This window comes from Bos javanicus, chromosome 6, assembly GCF_032452875.1.
Source record: "Bos javanicus breed banteng chromosome 6, ARS-OSU_banteng_1.0, whole genome shotgun sequence".
In the NCBI taxonomy this organism is placed as follows: domain Eukaryota; kingdom Metazoa; phylum Chordata; class Mammalia; order Artiodactyla; family Bovidae; genus Bos; species Bos javanicus.
Genome location: NC_083873.1, coordinates 57,699,281 through 57,721,919, shown reverse-complemented (window position 1 = coordinate 57,721,919; position 22,639 = coordinate 57,699,281). Strand labels below are relative to the sequence as shown.

The 22,639-nt window shown below is 43.6% G+C and overlaps 1 protein-coding gene across 11 annotated transcripts in view; it reads right to left on the bottom strand.

Annotated features, from left to right (window-relative positions):
* TBC1D1 (TBC1 domain family member 1) overlaps positions 1-22,639 on the bottom strand; it is a 225,136-nt gene that overhangs the window by 37,764 nt on the left and 164,733 nt on the right. For all 11 annotated transcript variants that reach the window (XM_061419892.1, XM_061419896.1, XM_061419893.1 and 8 more), the window contains 2 exons: positions 10,053-10,238; positions 1,966-2,127 (listed from right to left, as the gene is read on the bottom strand). In XM_061419892.1, the coding sequence (XP_061275876.1) occupies positions 1,966-2,127; positions 10,053-10,238 (348 nt within the window). The remainder of the gene's footprint in view (positions 1-1,965; positions 2,128-10,052; positions 10,239-22,639) is intronic.

Below are 22,639 nucleotides of genomic sequence, written 5' to 3'. Positions count from 1 at the left end.
TCCAATCCTCTATCGTCAGCTTCATCATGTAGGTTCTGGATACTGTGCTGAGTTCAGTCGTGTCTGACTCTTTGCAACCCCATGGACTGTAGCACACCCGGTTCCTCTGTCCATGGAATTTTCCAGGCAAGAATACTGGAGTGGGTTGCCATGCCCTTCTCCAGGGGCTCTTCCTGACCAAGTACCTAGAGTACTTCTATTTGGTTCCTCTTGTAAATGCATGATGAAAACCACTATATGTCCAGGTGCCAGGCTCCTAAGAGGCTCAAACATTTGGACTGCTGTCACAGAACCGTGCAATTTACCTACGCAAAAGTAAAGCCACCTGAAGACTTTCATCTAGTCAACAGTGCAAAGGGAAAGACTGGACTCATTCTTTTCTCTGGTTTCTTTTTTCAAAATGGCGATCTGGGGCTAGCTGGTGCAATGGTAAGCCTCCAGCAACCATTGCTGCACAAAGAATATAAGACCTAGAAGAAAGCTGTGAGATCCTCTGTGGGGTCCACACCTCTCATTCTGGAAGCCAGAGGCCAGAAAGATTAGGACAACTGCCACAGGCCACTGTGGCCGATACAGGACCCGAGTCCTCAGGACCCACGACAGCACGGCCGAGGCCTAGTTCAACCTTGGGTAGCATCAATGGTGGAGAGAACTCTAGCAGCCTGGGATGCAACCTACTCTGTGGTCCTGGGCCCATAACTCAACATCTCTAGGTCCAAGTCTCCTTAACCATATAAAGGGGAAAGTTATAACTAGTGGTAACTCATATACTATTACTAAAACTTAAGCTGTCAAAACTCAGATAAAGGTTAGATAATACCTAATAGAGAGACCATAGTAGAAAAGCTGCTTTGCTCCATTTACTCGCAGAGATAAATAATGCATGTGCAACTTGGTTTACTGAATTGCTGACGCAGCCAGAAAATAAAATTTACCACCCTTATTCTAACCACCTGGTTATTCACGCCCAGACTGCCAAGACTTCAGGAGCACTAGAACTAGGTTAGACTCAGGAAACTTCCCATCTTGCCCACAGATATTAACACACATTTTAAAATAAATAGTTTTGTGTTGCTTGAACACTAACAATCACTGAAGAAGAATCTATTGATTCTAAGCTCTAAAATGGAAGTCAAACTACCTCCAGTTTTTTCTTTTGAAATGTTCCAATGAAGGACCAGTTTTTTCTTTTTAAATGTTCCAATCCTTACAGACTGATACTTTGATAAAATACAGTGAATTAGCAATGGGAAAAAAATAAGACTGACAAACTATACAAGACCACTTTTTTCCACTAGGATCACTGTCAAATCATGGGGGAAGTTTCTAGATGCCGAGTCTCAAGTTCTACACTTACCTTGGATAAGCAACTGTCCAGACCAGCACCCAGTCAGCAGATCACACTGAAAACACAGGCTCCCCACACTCCACAGCCTTTCAGCAGAACACACACCTGCAGTGGCTCCTCACAACAGCCACTGTCGTCACCCACATCTCACACATGTGTAAAGTGAGGCTCAGAGAGGTTAAGCCATTTGCCTAAGATCACTCTGCAAAGTAACTGGTAGAAGCGCAATCCCAACCCAAGTCTACCTGCCTGAAGTCTGGGCTGGACACTGTGACCTGCGGAGAGCACCCAGACAGAAGGTACACAACTCGTTGTCAGTTTACTATTTAACTCCGTATCATCACATCACTATACAGCTTGTAGGCAACTATGCCCTTAGGTGTACCTTTTTCTTCTTCCTGTTTCCTTAATTAATTTAAGAGAAATCATAAAGTAGAGAAACGGTAATTTAAGAGAAATTGTGATGAAGACATCTGGAAATAGATCAGGTAAAGATATGATAAATAGGAGAGAGATGGCCACTGAAATTGAACCTAAAAAAATTTTTTTATTCCATACTTCTCCCCAGTCATCAATGAGGGGTGAGGCCAATTGGACTGATTCCCAGTTAGGCTTACCTTGGCCAACAGCCGAGTGCATTTTTTCCATGTCAAACTTAATTTTTGATCTTCCTGGAGTGCTAAGTATCTTTTCCCACACTGTTGTCACTTCTTTAAGACAGGGAGTGATTTCTTCATAATCAAGCTTTAGGCGCTTGTTCAGCAAATCATTCTCAGAGGCTAGAACAGACAATTTAAGAGCACGTTAGTGAGTTATAGCTACATGTCTCCTGTCTCACAGCAAGGCTGCCTGCTTATCACCACCACTGAGATGCCTGCAGCCAGCTTAACAGGTCCAAGGTGAAGACCGGTCCGCTTCTGCCCCCCACCCCAGCTTTCTTATCAAGGAAAAAGCTATATACCCAGGAGGCATCCCTGATTCCTCTTATTCCTTCATCCCCGATGGATTTTGTTGGCTCTATTGCTAAAATATACTATACTTATCCAATCCTATCCATCTCCATAGCTACCCTATTAACTATAAACATGTCAAAGGCAAAAACTGTGTGTTAGAATTCCTAGTGCCTGGCAGGATTAGATCTCAACAAAACTTCACCTAAACTAGGAGAGGCTCTCAGAGGAGAGTTCCTTCTTCAGTTCAGTTCAGTCGTTCAGTCGTGTCCGACTCTTTGCAACCCCATGAATTGCAGCACTCCAGGCCTCCCTGTCCATCACCAACTCCTGGAGTTCACTCAGACTCACGTCCATTGAGTCAATGATGCCATCCAGCCATCTCATCCTCTGTCGTCCCCTTCTCCTCCTGCCCCCAATCCCTCCCGGAATCAGAGTCTTATCCAATGAGTCAACACTTTGTATGAGGTGGCCAAAGTACTGGAGTTTCAGCTTTAGCATCATTCCTTCCAAAGAACACCCAGGGCTGATCTCCTTCAGAATGGACTGGTTGGATCTCCTTGCAGTCCAGGGGACTCTTCAAGAGTCTTCTCCAACACCACAGTTCAAAAGCATCAATTCTTTGGCGCTCAGCTTTCTTCACAGCCCAACTCTCACACCCATACATGACCAGTGGAAAAACCATAGCCTTGACTAGACAGACCTTTGTTTGCAAAGTAATGTCTCTGCTTTTGAATATGCTATCTAGGTTGGTCATAACCTTCCTTCCAAGGAGTAAGCGTCTTTTAATTTCATGGCTGCAGTCACCATCTTCAGTGATTTTGGAGCCCCAAAAAATAAAGTCTGACACTGTTTCCCCATCTATTTCCCATGAAGTGATGGGACCAGATGCCATGATCTTCATTTTCTGAATGTTAAGCTTTAAGCCAACTTTTTCACTCTCCTCTTTCACTTTCATCAAGAGGCTTTAGTTCCTCTTCACTTTCTGCCATAAGGGTGGTGTCATCTGCATATCTGAGCTTATTGATATTTCTCCCGACAATCTTGATTCCAGCTTATGCTTCTTCCAGCCCAGCGTTTCTCATGATGCACTCTGTATACAAGTTAAATAAGCAGGGTGACAATATACAGCCTTGCCGTACTCCTTTTCCTATTTGGAACTAGTCTGTCGTTCCATGTCCAGTTTTAACCATTGTTTCCTGACCAGCATATAGGTTTCTCAAGAGGCAGGTCAGGTGGTCTGGTATTCCCATCTCTTTCAGACTTTTCCACAGTTTATTGTGATCCACACAGTCAAAGGCTTTGGCATAGTCAAGAAAGCAGAAATAGATATTTTTCTGGAACTCTCTTGCTTTTTCGATGATCCAGCGGATGTTGGCAATTTGATCTCTGGTTCCTCTGCCTTTTCTAAAACCAGCTTGAACATCTGGAAGTTCACGGTTCACATATTGCTGAAGCCAGTTCTTTCTTACTTGGAGCCAAACCTCCTTTAAGTATTGATAACGTCTACCCTTGCTCATGTTTCTGCTGCCTGGGGTTGAACAGAATAAATCTACCTTTTTCACATGGCATCTTCTCAAATATATGAAGACAGTTACTACTTCCTACCTTTTTCAGCTTACAGGTCCATTAGGAAGAATTCTACCTGAATCACCAAACTGGAGATGGGGGATCAATAGAAGAAAAGAAACGTAACTGAGCATTCTAAGAAGGACTAAAGCTGACAGCCTTACTCCCACCAAACCACGAATTCCTATTCAGACCACAGGGGTAATGCTGTCAGTCCCCCACCCATTCCACAGCACATCCCCCATCTGGACTGGGAGTTTATTGGGAAAGCAGGTAGGAGACATAGCTAAGCAGGGGCCAGTATACAGGCTTCTGCAGAGCTGCTGAACTTGTCTTCTTTATGACAATAATAAACAAATACTGTATGTCTTCAGTACTTTACATTTAGTAACATTTAATGTTAACACTCTGAGGTAGGTTTTTTAATGTTTCTTCAATAATATTTAAAACAACATTTTTATTTATTAATTGACAGATAATTGCTTTACAATTTTATGTTAGTTTCTGCCATACATCAACATGAATCTGAGGCAGGGTTTTTTTTTTGAATGAGCAGACTGGGCTCAACACCCAAGGCCCAAGCAGAAAGCATAGTGGGCCTAAGCCCCCCGCCTTTCTCTACTGTTCTCCAACACACTGCAGAACCTGCTGTGATGAATGATACATTGTTTTCTAGGGATGTATCAATTAGGAGCCTTAAATATTTGATAGAATCCAGTGGAGCTGTTTGGACCTAGAGTTTTCTTTGTGTGAAAGATTTTTAATACAAATTTTATCTCTTTAACAGATATAGGGCCATTCAGACTTTTTTTTTTCTTATTTCAATTTTGATAAATTGCATCTTTCAATAAGTTTGTCCATTTCATCTCAGTTCTTTAGTTTATTGGCAAAGAGTTCTTCTTAGTCCCAGAAACACTGAAAGTCAGTGTGCACCTTGAATAAGTCTGCTCTCCCCTGCCCATAAACACACACTCCCTAGCCCAAATCTTAATTCTGGAGAAGACCGAGGTTGGGCAGGTTCATTACTTTGTCCAGGGCAGCAGAGTAGGATGTGCTGGGTACAGGATTTTTGCACCCTGAATTATTTTTTAAATAGGAATTACCGCTATTTCGTTGAGTTGCTCCTGTAAAGATTAAGTGAGATGAAATACACTTAAATTGTTCAGTCTCTCGGTTGTGTCTGACTCTTTGCGACTGCATGGACTACAGCAATGCCAGGCTTCCCTGGCCTTCACCAACATTCAGAAAACTAAGATCATGGCATCTGGTCCCATCACTTCATGGCAAATAGATAGGGAAACAATGGAAACAGTGAGAGACTTTATTTTGGGGGGCTCCAAAATCAATGCAGATGGTGACAGCAGCCATGAAATTAAAAGATACTTGCTCCTTAGAAGAAAAGTTATGACCATTTTAGACAGCATATTAAAAAGCAGAGACATTACTTTGCTAACAAAGGTCCATCTAATCAAACCTATGGTTTTTCCAATAGTCATATATGGATGTGAGAGTTGGACTACAAAGAAACCTGAGCGCTGAAGAATTGATGCTTTTGAACTGTGGTGTGGGAGAAGACTCTTGAGAGTCCCTTGGACAGCAAGGACATCCAACCAGTCCATTCTAAAGGAAATCAGTCCTGACTATTCATTGGAAGGACTGATGCTGAAGCTGAAACTCCAGTACTTTGGCCACCTGATGTGAAGAACTGACTCATCTGAAAAGACCCTGATGCTGGGAAAGAATGAAGGTGGGAGAAGAAGGGCATGACAAAGGATGAGATGGTTGGATGGCACCACCGACTCAATGGACATGAATTTGAGTAAGCTCCAGGAGTTGATAATGGACAGGGAAGCCTGGTGTGCTGCAGTCCATGGGGTCACAAAGAGTCGGACATGACTGAGCGACTGAACTGAACTGAACTGAACTTCACAGATAAGATACTCCTCTGACTGCTGCCATCTCTTGAAAGCTTAGGAAGGGAAGGAAGGCTAAGGGGCTGGGAGGCTGAAACTTGTAGAGATTTTAGAAAAACTACACTATCTAATTCTTTTATAACAAACGTAGTATTTGTTTAACCAGGAAAAAAAAAACTTAAAAAAAATATCTTCAATTATAATTCAATTAAAACTCAAACTTCATTGTGTTACCATTATACAGATAACCACGATGATGTGCAGAGTCAGACATCCTGGAATGAAGTCACCTGGGCATTAGGAAGCATTACTACAAACAAAGCTAAAGCTAGTGGAGGTGATGGAATTCCAGCTGAGTTACTTCAAATCCTAAAGGATGGTGCTGTTAAAGTGCTGAACTCATTATGCCAGCAAATTTAGAAAACTCAACAGTGGCCACAGGACTGGAAAAGGTCAGTTTTCTTCCCAATCCCAAAGAAAGGCAATGCCAAAGAATGTTCAAACTACTGTACAATTGCACTCATTTCACACGCTAGCAAGAGGATGTTCAAAATCCTTCAAGCTAGGCTTCAACAGTATGTGAAGTGAGAACTTCCAGATGTACAAGCTGGATTTAGAAAAGACAGAGAAACAAGAGATCAAATTGCCAGCATCTGCTGGATCATAGAGAAAGCAAGCGAATTCCAAAAAACATCTTCTACTTCACTGACTATGCTAAAACCTTTGACTGTGTGGATTACAGAGTGGAAAGGACAAAAGAACAAACTGTGGAATATTCTTAATGAGATTGGAATATGAGACCACATTACCTGCCTCCTGAGAAACCTGTAAGCAGAACAAGAGCAACAGTTAGCACTGGACATGGAACAACAGACTGGTTCCAAATTGGGAAAGGAGTATGTCAAGGCTGTATACTGTCACCCTGCCAATTTAACTTCCATGAAGAGTACATCATGAGAAATGCTGGACTGGATGAAGCACAAGCTGGAATCAAGATTGCAGGGAGAAATATCAATAACTTCAGACATGCAGATGATACCACTTCAAGAGCAGAAAGTGAAGAAGAACTAAAGAACGTCTTGATAAAGGTGAAAGAGGATAATGAAAAAGTTGGCTTAAAACTCAACATTCAAAAAAACTAAGAACATGGTATCCAGTCCTATCACTTCATGGCAAATAGATGGGGAAAATGTGGAGTTAGATTTCATTTTCTTGGGCTCCAAAATCAATGCAGACAGTGACTGCAGCCACAAAATTAAAAGACGCTTGCCCCTTGGAGGAATAGCTGTAACAAACCTAGACAGTGTATTAAAAAGCGAAGACATCACTTTGCTGACAAAGGTCCATACAGTCAAAGCTATGGTTTTTCCAGCAGTCATGTATGGATGTAAGAGTTGGACCATAAAGAAGGCTGAGCACTGATGGATTGATGTTTTCAAACTGTGGTGTTGGAGAAGACTCTTTAGAGTCCCTTGGACTGCAAGGAGATCAAACCAGTCAATCCTAATGCAAAGCAACCCTGAATAATCACTGGAAGGACTGACGCTGAAGCTCCAACACTTCGGCCATCTGATGTGAAGAGCTGACTCGGTGGAAAAGACCCTGATGCTGGGAAGGACTGAGGGCAGAAGGAGACAGGGATGACAGAGGATGGGATGGTTGGATGGCATCACTGACTCAAAGGACATGAGTTTGCGCAAACTCAGGGAGAGAGTAAAGGACAGGGAAGCCTGGCGTGCCGCAGCTCATGGGCTCACAAAGTGTCAGAAAGGACTTAGCAACTGAACAACAAGTATCTGCAACATTAAGTATATGGCTCATTCCCAAAGCAATATAGTGCTGACCAAAACCCACAGTTGTGGTGAGTCACCCTACTGTCCAGCATCAGGCTGCTCCATCATGCATAACTGGGGGAAATGGCCTTGCAAAGGGTGCTGCAGAGGACTGTGGGCCCATGAGAGAGGCCTTGCATTTCAGTCCCAACACCACTGAAAATCAGCTGTTTAACTTTGAGGAAAGCACAATTCAGCCTCCAATGGTCAACAAGTAAGTGAAGTAGGTTCAGACAACAGGGTTTGATTCTTTCTTGGATGTAATGCTCCAAGAATAGTAATAAATATTTGATCCATGCATTCCGAAGCCAATAAAAAGCCTTAACCATGGGAAAAAACTCCTTGTATATGTTCCTCTAATTTCTTTCCCAAAGAGCATGCAATTCAGCCTGAACCCTTAATCAACTGCAAGTCTCTCCTAGCTACAAAAAAAAAAAAAATAGAATAGAATGATTCTAGTGAATTTCTGGCTTGTTTTTGTCAAATCTTGCTTTTGCATTTAATAATAAGGTTCTGCACCCCTGTCACCCCAAGAAAACCTACTAAATGTTTTTAGATGATTCATGATCAGGCTCTTATTGGTGATTATTTTCCTCAGCAATACAGGTACTGTACACACTGACACAACGCTTCCTAAATGATATTTAGGAAGTTTATTATGCTTTCACCACTAAAGTATGTTGGACTTCATAGAGCTAAGGAAAGAAATAGACTCAAACAGTAACAATATGAGACCACACAGGATAGAACTCTGCTGGGTAAAATAAGGAAGCAGCAAATGAGGATGCCGGCAAGGGCTACTGACTCAATGCAACACCTGGCAAGGTGTTCTGGTACCTCAGGGAACCCTTCCCCACCCATTCTAGCTGGCCTGGTCATCACTTGCACAGCTTCACAAAAACTCTGCCTCTGTGGCAATCTGATCCTGTATCATCAACCACAGTCATGATTCCTCCCCACATTCCCAAGAAGCCAGCCAGTATCCTTTACATTTTATAACTACGTTCTGAGTTCCTGCAGCTGCCATCTGCAAGAAGACTGGATAGGATACGCGTCAAGGTTTATGGGCTACGTGATGAATATAATTGCCTTTCAGCTTTTTAACAAAAGTCCCAACCAACATCCAATGACTCTAAGTGCTCTGCTCCAAAGCTGTCATTTAGTTGATGGAACACTCAGTGATACCATCACTATCAAATCTCTTTTAGACATCTGCTTTTAGAATTACTTTCAAGAACATGCAACAAAATGATAGAAAAACAGAGTTGGGAGAAAACTTAGCATTCGCTGCTATAAAATCCCCTCACCATGGAATCTCTTTCCACAGTAGCCTCATGGGACGAGCTGTCTTTCTCAGCTTCAATACTGGGTACTGGAGAGGCCATGGCACCCATGAATAGACCATTCCAACCATTCAACTATTCTTATCAAAAGGTCTTATTACTTTGTATTTGACTCCTTGCTTTTGGTCAAAGATGATATACTCATTTGGACAATGAACCTTATTCATCAGATTTGCTGTCTTAACTTTGAGTTCTATAAAAACGTTACAATAAAAGATGAAGATCTGCAGTCAAGGAGCAAGTTCAATGAAACAGGAAGTAATTCCCAAACTGCTCTGGACAGGGTCAGCATGTACAACCCTCTCTTTTAAAGAGTATGTTCAGATTTCTCAACCAAAATCCTCCTTATTTTATATTCAGGGAGCTCTCTGTACTCCAAGACCCATGTTCTTTCCATTATACTACCAGGGTACATAAAACATAGCTTCTCAGCTACTTTGAAAATAATACTTATTGATTCAAATGACTATTGGAATCAGGAAATGAACAAAATCTAAACTTCAGACTTTATGTCTCAATTTGGCACTAACATAACCCTAGAGCTGTTCTGAGCCTCAGTTTTCTCTTCAGGCTACTACCTAACTTCTGGAGTTGTCACCAGGATTAAGTGAGTTAGTCTATATAAAACCTGAATATCAATACAGGTAGAACTCAGCTAACCTGAAGTCTAGATCTCTGTTTTTCAGGTTACCTGCAACTCACTAAAAAAGTACAGAGTGAGGTTATGAACTGTAATGATTTATGTAGGATCTGTTCACACCTAATACCCAGGCAAAGACTACAGCAGAAGACAAAGCAGGGACAAAGAGAGAGAAAACAAAAGACACTTTTCAGAGTTAAAGCTGACATTTGAAGGATGCCTCTCAGAAGATTCAACTTAATACAATGGGTGCAATTATCATTAAATCTCCCGAAAGTAAAAGGTATTAACTTTACTTTAAAAAAGTAAAATAGGCATTTAATATGTACATTTATGTATGTTGGAGTACCTTGCTTTTTTTTTTAATAACACCTCTATGTCTGATGTGTCTCACTTTAGAGTCAGGACCAATTAAACCACCATCAGGCCAGTTTAGTGTTAAAAAAAGAAAACCAACCTTGCAGTTTTTGGTTTTCCTTCTCCATCCTGAGCAGCAATATCTGTTGTAGAATGGCCTTTTGCCACAGCTCCCGAAGTTCATGAGATGTTCTTTTCTTTTCCTCTGGGACCGGGCCAAAGGGTCCATCTTCACAAACTGGTTCTAGTGGAGATCGTGGGGGAAGCTCTCCCAACTCTGAGTAATCTGAGGAGGCAAAAGGACATTTCAGGATGGTCAGTTTTATTTTTTCCTTTTCTTCCTTTTTATTTATTTTTTTTAAGTGAAGTACAGTTGCTGTACAGTATTATACGTTGGCTTCCCAGGTGGTACAGTGGTAAAGAATCCGCCTGCCAGTGCAAGAGACGCAGCTTCGATCCCTGGGTCGAGGAGATCCCCTGGGATCACAGCATGGCAACCCACTCCAGTATTCTTGCCTGGGAAATCCCAAGGACAGAGGAGTTTGGCAGGCTACAGTTCACGGGACTGCAGAGTCGGACACAACTGAGCACGTACACGTTACAGGTGTATAATATAGTGATTCACAGTTTTTAGAGGTTATACTCCATTTATAGTTCATACAAAGTACTGGCTATATTCCCTGTGTGGTACAATATATTCTTGTAGTTTATTTTATACATATTAGTTTGGACCCCTTATCCTCCTCCCCTTCATCCCACCTCCCCCTGAACCACTAAGTTTGTTCTCTGTGAGTCTTTTTTTATTATATTTATTAGTTTATTGTATTTTTTGGATTATACACACAAAGGAAATCATACAGTTTTCATCTTTCTCTGATTTATTTCACTTAGCATAATACCCTCCAAGCCCATCCCTTGTTGCAGCAAATGACAAAAATTCATCCTTTTTTATGACTGAGAGGTATTCCATTGTATACATATACCACATCCAGAATGGCCATTTTTCAATAAAAAATTATATTTAAACATAGTCCCTAATCAGAAAATTCTGCTCATTCAGATATTAACAATGACATTACTAAATTTAAAATTCAAGTTTTACTATGAATTGAAAAACTACACCTGAGCCACAAACATCTAACAAGTTATACTGCTACATCAAATAGTAAGAAGTCACAGCAGCTGGGGAAATCTTCAAAGACACCTACTTTGTAAGGTATAATATTTTATCTTTTTCTGAATTAATGACTATGTGATTGATAACCACAGCAAACTTTCATATAGTGTTCACTCTGATCCAAATTGTTCTGCAGGTTTTATGTATGTAATTCATTTACCTCTCAACCACCCTAAGATGCAGGTATGGTAACTGTTCAGTTCTAAAGAGAAACAAATGGAAGCACAGGCAGTTACGTGCCTTGCCCAAGGCCACACAGCTAGGAAGCAGTTAGAGCCAGGGTTGGAACCCAAGCAGTCTGGCTTTCATGTACATTCCTGACCACTGTATTATAAGGCTAGGTGCTTTAAAAGAAGATTAAAACTTTTCATCTTTAATTGCCAATAGTAACAATGACCATTAATAGTTCCTCTACCAAGCACTGGGCACCATGTCAGGTGTTTCATATGGACAGACTTCTTTCATCCTGATGCCAACTCCAGAAGGCAAGTATCAGCCTGAAGAGAAAGCTATGGCTCAGAGAAGCCAGGTAATTTGTCCAGGGTGAAACAGTAAGTTCATGCTTTCTATAGATACCCCTACAAGGGGCTTCCCTGGTGGCTCAACTGGTAAAGAATCTGCCTGCAATGAAGAAGACCCAGGCTCGACCCCTGGGTTGGGAAGATCCTCTGGAAACAGGAATGGCAACCCACTCCAGTATTCTTGCCTGGAAAATCCCATGGGCAGAGGAGCCTGGAGGGCTACAGTTCATGGGGTTGCAAAGAGTCAGACATGACTGAGTGATTACCACTTTTACAATTCAAATGTCTCTTATGACATCAATTTTCAAATTTCTATTTCTTAGCTGAAATCTCTTTACAGATCAAGAATTTGTACCTTTCCCAACTGCAGACATGATGTTGCTGGTGCAGTGTTACTGTAACCAATACCTTATAGACACACAGAGAACATCCCAGTGGCTCACCATGAAAGTAGTGATGAAGAGCTGCATTAAGTTCCCCTACAAGCGGACCTCATCTGACTCAGTGCATTCTTAACACATGCAGTGAAAAGCCTGTGCATGCAACCTGAGCCTCACAACCACCCACCAGACAACACACTCTCTTCCATCCAATGGCTCTAACACTATTCCATGTTATATCTAATTTACAGAACGGTCATCACCATTGCCTTTTATCTAAAGCTGGGTTTGTTTTCCTGCTGTGAAATCATGCATAAGCCACAAAATGCTTAATTTCCTAATGTAAGTTGTTCACCTTAACTCCTCTTAAAAATGTTGGATTGAAAAAATAATAATAAGCCATTAAGAGTACTTATCACATTTTTATTTACACTTATTTCGTTGTGAGCCTATTAAACAAATGAACTAAAATTGTACGTTTTTGGAGGTAAGAAATAATAGACCATTTAGGAACGTTACAGGATGCTCAGTGTAATGGTCAATTTAAAAGCAGGAATCAAAACTATCTATATTGTATGGTCTCAATTTTGTAAATATTATGAGAGGCAGACATTTCAGTGATTAATAGGTCAGGCTCTGGAGTCAGGATGCCTGGCTTTTAATGGTTTTAATCAACACCCTGCATGTGTAGATTTTGTGATCTTTAGCAAGTTTCTTAACCTCTTTGAGCCTCCATTTCCCAATCTTTCAAGTGGGAATAATAGCCCCTCCCTCATAATGGTGTTACAGGGACTGAGTCAACACATACATACAAACCACCTAAAACAGGGTCCAACACACAGGAATATAGGGAATGCTACCTCCTATTGTTGGCTACCACATATTAAGGGCACACAAAAAATACTAGCAGGAAACACATCAAAATTTAGTCCCTCAACTGTAAGCTCAGAGAAGGTTAGAACTTTGCCTTCTTGTCCATGAGGGTCTGTCCAGCACCATGCAGTCCCTGGCAACCAACAGGTGCTTGATAAATAATAGCTGAGTAAGAGATTGGCAGGTTCTGGGTTTGGTGTGATTGCCATTCATCTTTGTATTTCCTGAAAGTTTTCTAAAATTTATAATAATAAACATTTTTATAACTGAAAATTAAAGAAAATACTGCAAACCTGTTCTGATTTAAATCAAAGGTTGAAAAAATGTTCTCTTGCAAAACACTTAGAAGACAACTCCCCTCTCACAACCTGTATACTTAAGAGGGGCACTCATGACTGAACATAATACAGTCTAAATTAATCTCCTTTTCAAAAGGAACTGTAGTCAGTATTATTAATCTTATTCTGCAGCACGAAATCTTCCCCTTGAGCCCTTCTCTTTTTCTGTTCTTTGTTCTCTTCTTTCACCATCTTGGCTGCTGACACTCTGCTGGACCCTGCAGTTATGATTCAAGTTCTGCTTTATCTCATACTGGAAGTATTTACCCTTCCTCTGGTTCATAAAAGATTCTTGTTTCCAAAAAGTAATTCTTGTGAGCTGTCAGGGGTGATGCGGCAGGCGCAGGAGCGGTGGGTAGGGCCGAATTTCAGACAACCTTTACGTGTATATAGAAAAAAACCAGGGACCGCCCTGTCACCTGAGCATTCAGTGTACTGAACCTGAAGTCCCATCCTTAAACTCTACCAGTAAGATGAGGACTCAACTCTCGTGGTCTCCTTCCTCAAACCGCATCCTTCCTGTCTGCCACAGCCTTTCTCCTTTTCAGTGTCCTAAAGATTCCTACTATGTTAACTTTCAAATTGTGGGAGAATGAACAGGGCAGTGTGCCTCAAGCTGGGCTGATGGAACGTGTCTAGGAATTCTGGCTATTCGGTCCCCAGACCCACCTACTCTTTGCCAACTAGGCTGCCGACAGGAACCACAGTCTACAGAAGCTTATGACACTCCAGGTTCTGCTATTTTCCTATTCAAAGAAATCAGATTTGCAGAGTCCAAGCACTGTCTGGTGATGATGACTGTGAGGTTAAGACATAAATTGCCTCCCTAGGGTTCTCTGTAAAAAGCAGAGGCATTACTTTGCCGACAAAGGTCCATCTAGTCCAGTAGTCGTGTTATGGATATGAGAGTTGGACTATAAAGAAAGTTGAGCGCCAAAGAACTGATGCTTTTGAACTGTGGTTTTGGAGAAAACTCTTGAAAAGTACCATGGACGGCAAGGAGATCAAACCAGTCAATTCTAAAGGCAATCAGTCCTGAATATTCATTGGAAGGACTGATGCTTAAGCTCTGATAAGCTTTGGCCACCTGATGCAAAGAGCCATCTCACTAGAAAAGACCCTGATGCTAGGAAAGATTGAAGGCAGGAGGAGAAGGGGATGACAGAAGACAAGCTGGTTGAATGACATTACTGACTCAATGGACATGAGCTTGAGCAAACTCTGGGAGATGGTCAAGGACAGGGAAGCCTGGTGTGCTGCAGTCCATGGGGTCGCAGAGAGTTGGACACAACTGAGCAACTGAACAACAAAAGGGTTCTCTACTTTAGCCTTCTTTTTCTTTTTATTTATCACAGCTCAGTTCGTTGAGCTTTTACCATGTGATGAGTCCTTGGCACAGATAAGCCTGTTGATTGTCACGACCACTTTAAGAGGTAGCTGATGGTATCCCCTTTCTACAGGCAAAATAAATAAGGTGCAGTGAGGTTTTATAACGTGGCCAAGGTCACACCTCTGCTAAGAGTCAGAGCCACAGTATGAATGGAGATATATTTTCCTCCAAGTAAAAAATGCTTACCCAGTGCCTAACTTTCAGACACACATGGGTATCCTGCAGAAATGCAGATTTCGACTCAGTCAGTCTGAGGGGAGCCTGAGAGTCTGCATTTCCATCAAGCTCCCAGGGGATGCCACCACCGGTGGTCTCAAAACACACTTGGAAAACTGGGCTCCACACCACATTTTTACTGTTCACCCCCTCCCGTGACCCTAGGTACTTATTATCATGTCATTTCTTCCTTTTCTTTGGCTGTTCTATGGCCCATAGAACATAGTCCGTGTTGCCATCAGCTGCCTGAACTCAGGCTTTCACACGTGGTTGGAGCTCATCCCAATCCTGGTCAGGGTACCAAGGCCCAGTGCAGAACACAATGGATTATGAGCACTAGTGTGATCTAACTAAATAAAGGCTAATCCGCTATACAGTTCAGCAAATAAACCTAACGATTTACAGCAGGGTGTCTCACCGGCAGGACCACTGACACTTTGGGCTAATTCTTTGTCACAGAGGACTGTTCTGTGCATTACAGAATGTTTACAAGCATCCCTGGGCACTACTTACTAGAGGATAGTAATATCCACTCATGCCAGCACTAACAATCAAAAACACCCAGACAACACTAAATGCCCACTAGGGACAAGGGAGGACAAAATCACCTCCAGTGAGAACCTGAATCAGAATAAAATACCCATCACTTAGTCGCTCCTAAACCCTGGGAAGGGGTAAAATACCCCCTTCACCAAGTTTATTTTATGTGATAACAATTACTGGTGTTCTAATCTCTAACAGTTTTTAAAAATATACTATCTTTTGTTCATATTAACAGTAACCTAGCTACTAGTAATTTACAAAAAGGGGATAGTCAAACATTTGTTTATTATAAATGGGACCTGGCTAATCTCATCAATGGAAAAAGATCCAGATCTGGGACAAGGCTATATTTGGTGATCACTCAGGTGTGTGCATGCGTGGCTGGGGCGCAGCTGCGTGAGGAGTACACCCATGTATGCAGGGGTTGACTGGAATGGCAGGGTAAGGATAACAACATGAAAATGTTGGACAACTGCTGGCTTGCTTTTATTATTAGGACCTTGCTCTAATAATAAACATATGCATGAGTTAACTTGCATAGTTCCTAAGCTGTTGACACCAGAATTTGTTGAGTCCTTTATATGTACCCAGGATATGATGTGCTTGGTGGTCTGAGAGAGGCTTTGATGTTTCTAATATTCTCCAGTACAATGTGGGGACCTTGCTTCTGTCCTCGACTTATGTTCTTGCTGAGGGGCAGCCACCCAGAGGCTCAGGTGGAAGAGGGTGGCTTAGTGCAGAGAGGCAGAGCTGGCCGCCCCACCCCCAGGCCAGCTTGGTCAGTCCCTCTCTGTAAACCTCTGCAAACAGGCACACCTTCTGGGTTCCAGCCCCTCAGGGCAAAATGTGAGAAATGGCATTCACCTCTGATCAACCTAACTGCGGAGACCACAGGCACCGACAGACGTCTTCCTAAAGCCTGCAAAGCCACACAGCCACAGGGCTGCAGGAACAGGTCAGTCTGGGGCTGGTTTGTACTATTCTGACATCTCCTATAAGGACAGGATGGCGAGGGCTTAAATTATGTAGACGCTCAGCAACAATAGCCTTCAATGGGTTCTAAGAATTGTTAAATCAGCCATAATTCAGGGCCCCTAAGAGACAGCTGCCTCTACCTAAATCACTGGCATAACCTTCTCAGTAGAGTCATAAACATGATCTATGCCGGTGTGTCAATACTGTTGATGCCAATTTGTTCTTCAGCTGCTCTGTGCTGCCACATCCTCTCTGCACACACACGTGTGGGGAAGAACGTTATGGAGGAAAAGGAACGTGTGTGCCTGGCCTCACACCTGTCCAGCCTCCGGCTCTGTGAAGTCCAGAATACAAGGAGGGCTCCTTTCTTGCAGTTTAACAAGACACTGATTTCAAGTTTGAACTGCAATTCTCCTCCTTTTAAAGACATGACATTAAATGATGCGTTAAGTACCCCTGTAAGAAAGAGGAGCTGCCAGAAGAAAATGAAGAGACAGACCTTCTAAGAGACAGTACTCACCAATATTCTGCTTTTAATTCTTATCCCACGATAGAGCATTATATAACTATCTCCATCCCTTTTGAAAAATCCTGATTTCCCATGCCAAAAGAGAAAGAAAATGTTTAAAATTCCAGTTACTCTCAAACCTCTGTTTTAACTATGTCCCACAGACCTTGGAAACAAGAATTAAAACTGAACATTTAATCTTTGGAGAAAAGTTAACAACAACAGGGATTAACACCTGCAACATCTGTTGTACCAAAAGCTGAAGAAAATTTCTTAGAAAAAACAAAAGGAATGTGTAGATTTAAGAAAGAAACAGGCGGTCCTTGAATGAATGCTGTCAAACTGTTTACAAAGCGCAAACCTCACCCCTCCCACAACAGAACACAGATGTCAGGGGAGCAGAGATATCGGCGGTCCCTGCTGTACTCCATGCCTGGGAAAACAGCAGACACACACAGGAAAGTCACCAACAAATGAATTCATCTCTCTGCACCCTACCCTGACTTCTTTGGATGCTTTATGGAAAATAATTAAAATAAAAACAAACTTGCTATTTTTCTACAGTTGCATTATATGAGGTGGCTCAGTGGTAAAGAATTTGCCTGCAATGCAGGAGATGCAGTTTGATCCCTGAGTTGGGAAGATGCCCTGGAGGAAGGCATGGCAATCCACTCCAGTATTCTATCCTAGAAAGTACGTGCCCTGGAGGAAGGCATGGCAACCCACTCCAGTATTCTTGCCTGGAGAATCCCAGTGACAGAGGAGCTTGGCGGGCTCCGGCCCATGGGGTTGCAAAGAGTCAGACATGACTGAAGCAACTTGAGTACAAGAAAAAAGCATTTTTAAGAAACATTCATTTTTTAAAAACCAGTATTTTTAAGTTTTTGACACCTGCTACTAGAAATCCAGAAGCCCTATGATACAGTCCCTCAAATGTCAAGGATGACTGAGAGAAGTACACGACTGCTAAGAAATACAAAGGGTACAAGAGGTTTAGCAAAGAAAATGAATTTCTCCTGTGCATCAAGTCAAGGCCTTGGGCCCTGGAGCCAGATGTCTGGGGTCAAATCCCAGCTCCACCACTAACCTAGCTACTTAACCTCAAACAGGTGGTCTGAACACTTGACACTTGCACCCTCACATGCAAAATTTGCACCAGAGTGCCTCTCAGAGGATTAGCATGAGCATTCAAAGTAGATGCTTCCCCGGTGGCTCAGATGGTAAATAATCTGACTGCAATGCAAGAGACCTGGGTTTGCTCTGTGGGTCAGGGAAGAACCCCTGGAGAAGGAAATGACAACCCACTCCAGTATTCTTGGCTGGAGAATTCCATGGACAGAGGAGCCTGGCGGACTACAGTCCATGGGGTTGCAAAGAGTCGGACACGACTCAGAGACTAACACCTCCTGAATATGCAAGTGTGGGGACGGGGAAGCCTGGCACAAAGGAAGCATTCGATAAAATATCAGCTGTCGTTCTTAATAACATCAGGTTGCTGGAACTGGTGGTTGTGCTTTAAGGACAAGTAATATTCAGATGTGTGGAAATAAGAAGAGCCATTTCCTATAAGAGCAGAACAACAAGAAATGCAGGTGAGCATTATGCACTGAGCCATTCTGCTAATGACCAGACGGTGCACATACAAACAGAAGAATGGTCGTGCCCAGGTTATCGACAGCCTGACTGGTTTATTTATGTATTAATTAGTGGGAATGATGGAAGGATTGGGGCTCTTACAATTTCTTAAAAAATTTATGTCATTTATGCATTCTTCAGCCCTGGAAGGATACCCCAGCCATCAGGGTATGCAGAGCTTAGCAGCTCTGACAAATGAAGGGCTATTATGAAACAATGTGGAGAAGTGCTGGGGTGGGGAAGGGAGTAAGCTCTAAAGACAGAACAGGGAGCCTACCTCTGCCTGAGATGGGGTGCAGTGGAGTGAGGGATGGAATAGGGAGGCAAACACACAATTTTTTTTAAGCAGCCAAGAAATGCAGAAACTGGAAACAAATGCAAGAGCCCTACATATCTCTGTCCCTGTGACTTCCCAAAGTAGGCATGTGGGGTTGAGTTTCCAAGGGTCTGTGAAGATGACTTTTGGACTCAGTCTGGTGAGGGGCTGTGACGACAGCTCATGGAGAAGCAAGAAGGCACAGGGTGATGCAAGTCCAGGGAGGAGAGCCGGGCAGAGGCAGAATATGACTGAGGGAGTGAAGGTGCACGCAGGCACTCCTGGGGAGCCTGGGGGGCCTCCCTCTGGGGCTGAGCTGTGAGAGCTCAGGGTGAAGCACTGCCCCCCGTAGCGGGAGGAAGTGCCTGGGAAAGTCAAGGCCTACAGAAGCTTGAAAAGAACCAAAAAAATGCTGCAAACATGTGAATTTTTATTTAGCGCCCTGGATAAATTATCCTTTCAAAGAATGGCATTTATTTTTGCATCTGCAAGGGAGATGATAATATGCTTTTTGGAGGGATCGAAGGTCGTCAGGACTTCCATTTCTTGATTAAAGACAACAAAACCCAGGGATCAAACCCAGGTTTCCCGCATTGCAGGCGGATTCTTTACCAACTGAGCCACAAGGGAAGCCCAAGAATACTGGAGTGGGTAGCCTATCCCTTCTCCAGCAGATCTTCCCAACCCAGGAATCAACTCGGGGTCTCCTGCATTGCAGGCGGATTCTTTACCAACTGAGCTATCAGGGAAGCCCCAAGAAAACTATGAAGAGGAACAAATACTCAGTCTCAGTGGGAATATGAAATGTTCATCTTCGTCATAGTTTCATCTCTCCTGTTACCATTTACATAACCTTGAATTTCAAATTGTGGTTCCTGCAGTTTTATGAGACACAGTAAGGTGGAAAAGCACACCACCACGAAAGGCCTTTGTGGGGGGTGTGTTGGTGGGGGGGTGCGTCCGGACCAGGCCTGCCCCCCAGGGGACGCTCCTGCTCACCTGCCTTCCCTGCCCTGCCCTGAGGGAATCCTCAGCACTTGCAGGAGCACAGGAATGTGGGGCTGAAAGGGACACTAGAGGATGACTTAGCTCAAGTCCCCTCCTTTTCCAATGGGGAAAGTGAGGCTCCAACAATTCACCCCCAGCACTTACTCTGCGCCAGGCAGCATGCTTCATGAGTACCCATATATCTCACCCTCCCAGCCGCCCGATAGGCCTCGGTGACAAAGGTCTGAGACACAGAGCTGACATGCTGGTGGAGCTGGGCTGGCTCATCCCAGTGCCTTGGGGTGAAAGGAATGAACAGAGAGGGAAACAAGGCCCTGATTACACGTGTGCTGCCCCTGACCAACCCAGAAAGCAGTCCCTTGACTGCTCCATGCCTCAGCTTCCTCGTCCACAGCGTACAACAGCATCTGCCTCCGACAGCTCTAAGGCAGGGAATATGTGATAATCCCTTGAGAGCACTGACAGCAGTACTGGGCCAGGGGTACATGCTGAACTGCACATCACTGTGATCATTATTTTATCATTTTAATCTAAAGCTGGGAAAATCTTTGTGTTGTTTAGACTTTTCCACAATCAGACTGGGGCTGGGGATAAAAAAGACGACTGGCTGACTGAAGGATACTGGGGAAGAGAGACACATACTCTATGAAGAAAATAACAGCATGGTCCCAGGTCTCCAGGGCTGTGTCTGGAACCCATGGTCATGAGAGGAGCAAGCACTGGAGAGGCCTGGCCACTCTCAGGACGGCTGCATGGCCTTTCTGGCCTTTCTTTGTGTGGCTGACTCCCTTCCTCCTCCTCCAGAGCTCAGCTGAGGTCATGCCCCCTGAGAAGACTCCTCCGGTCACTCCCAAGCCTCCCAGGTCCTTTATGCTCCCTCAGCAAACGTCAGCAGAGCTGCTAAGATTCTGAGAATGGTATGCCGGGGGGGGGCGGGGGGGGGGGGCGGCTGACAGTCATGCAAGAGCAGCTCACAGGAGTAGGAGGTCACAGCAGCCTGCAGCATCTTGGGAAATGTGAAGCAGGAGGGAGAGAAGTCAGGAAGGACGGTCTAGGTGGAGGGGACAAGGGAGAACAGGCAGAGGAGGAGGAAGGAACACCGAGAGCTCCAGGCAGCGCACAGTTCCAGGCCCAGGTGACTGGGGCTCAGCTCTTTTCAGCAGTTTTATTTTCAATTTTAAGAAAAACTATTTTTAAAACTTTATATAAACTTTACATGTAGCTATCTAAATGGAGACATCTGACATTTATGTAGATGAAACTTTTTATATAAAATATGAACATTACAAATTGCAGTGTTAATCATCCAGGGACCAATCATGCATTTAGTTCATTCTGAGAACAATGAAATGAACCAACTGCTGTCCCCAAGGAGACAGCTGAGGAGGCCACCATGACAGGTCAGTATGTCAAGTGGCAGGACAAGAGCCCACAGGGGTGGCCAAGGCGCAGAGGGTTGTGATGGAAGACCCACCTCTAGGAGAGGTGCCCCTAGGCTGCCCCTTCCATTGGGGTGGGGCAAGGGCAGTGGTGGAGGGGATGGCCAGGCACTAAATCCTGCAGGTGACCAGGAATGCCACTCCCTGCAAAGGGAAGAAATTAAAATGACACATCGCGATGAATTCCTGGGGAGTTTTGAGCAGTTCCATGTCACTCTGGGAAAGTTAGTGCGAGTTGGGGTCTAGAAGGAGGGCATACAGATTGTAAGAAATGAGTCTGGTCAAACAGTGAAGGATCTCCTGTGCTAAATAAGTAGGACTGCCATCCTGACCGAAGCTCCAGAGCAGAGGTGAGAAAACAACTAGCCCGTGAACATTTACCACGTGGGGATTTGCCCCAGCTGCTACCTGAGCCCTTAAGAGTTTGTCCACATGGATTTTTAAAAAGGGATAGGACCACCCAGGAGAAGGCAATGGCAACCCACTCCAGTACTCTTGCCTGGAAAATCCCATGAATGGAGGAGCCTGGTAGACTACAGTCCATGGGGTCACTAAGAGTCGGGCACGACTGAGCGACTTCACTTTCACTTTTCACTTTCACGCATTGGAGAAGGAAATGGCAACCCACTCCAGTGTTCTTGCCTGGAGAATCCCAGGGACAGGGGAGCCTGGTGGGCTGCCATCTATGGGATCGCACAGAGTTGGACACGACTGAAGCAATTTAGCAGCAGCAGCAGCAGGACCACCCAACATTCACCACTCACATGGTTGACCCTCCAAGATGAGAGCTGCTGGTCAAGCCCACACTGCTTGGACCTCACTGTGGGTGTCCAGGAGGAGATGTCTCCCTGATCCCACTGCCCACACCAGCATGTGGGGTCACTGTCAGCAGAACCCAGGCTATGGGTTCAGTCCACAGGAGTAGTTCTCACAGTGAGGTCTGCAGACCAGCAGCATCAGTATCACCTCACTTGTTGACTTGTTAGAACTGCAGATTCTCGGTCCCACCTTAGACCTACTGGATCACAAACTGGGGGGGGGGGGGTGGGACCCAGCAACCTGGGTTTCTGATGACTGGAACACTTACTTTAGGTTATAGGTTTACCTTAATTGGTGGTTTCATAAAACACTTGGGAATAGGGGTACTTTTCAAATAAATTATTTCAAATTAATTCAGCAATGACTCCATCCATTATGGATGACTGATTATTAAATAAAAATTTTTAATGTAACACAGCTTGCTTTGCAAACACCAAGACCAACCTTGTTTTTATCTTTGTCAAAGGCAATTGTTTATAATTAATACCATTTCTTAGGAAATGCATTAGAAAGTGGTCCCTCCCTGCTAACCCAGATCAACTACCCACA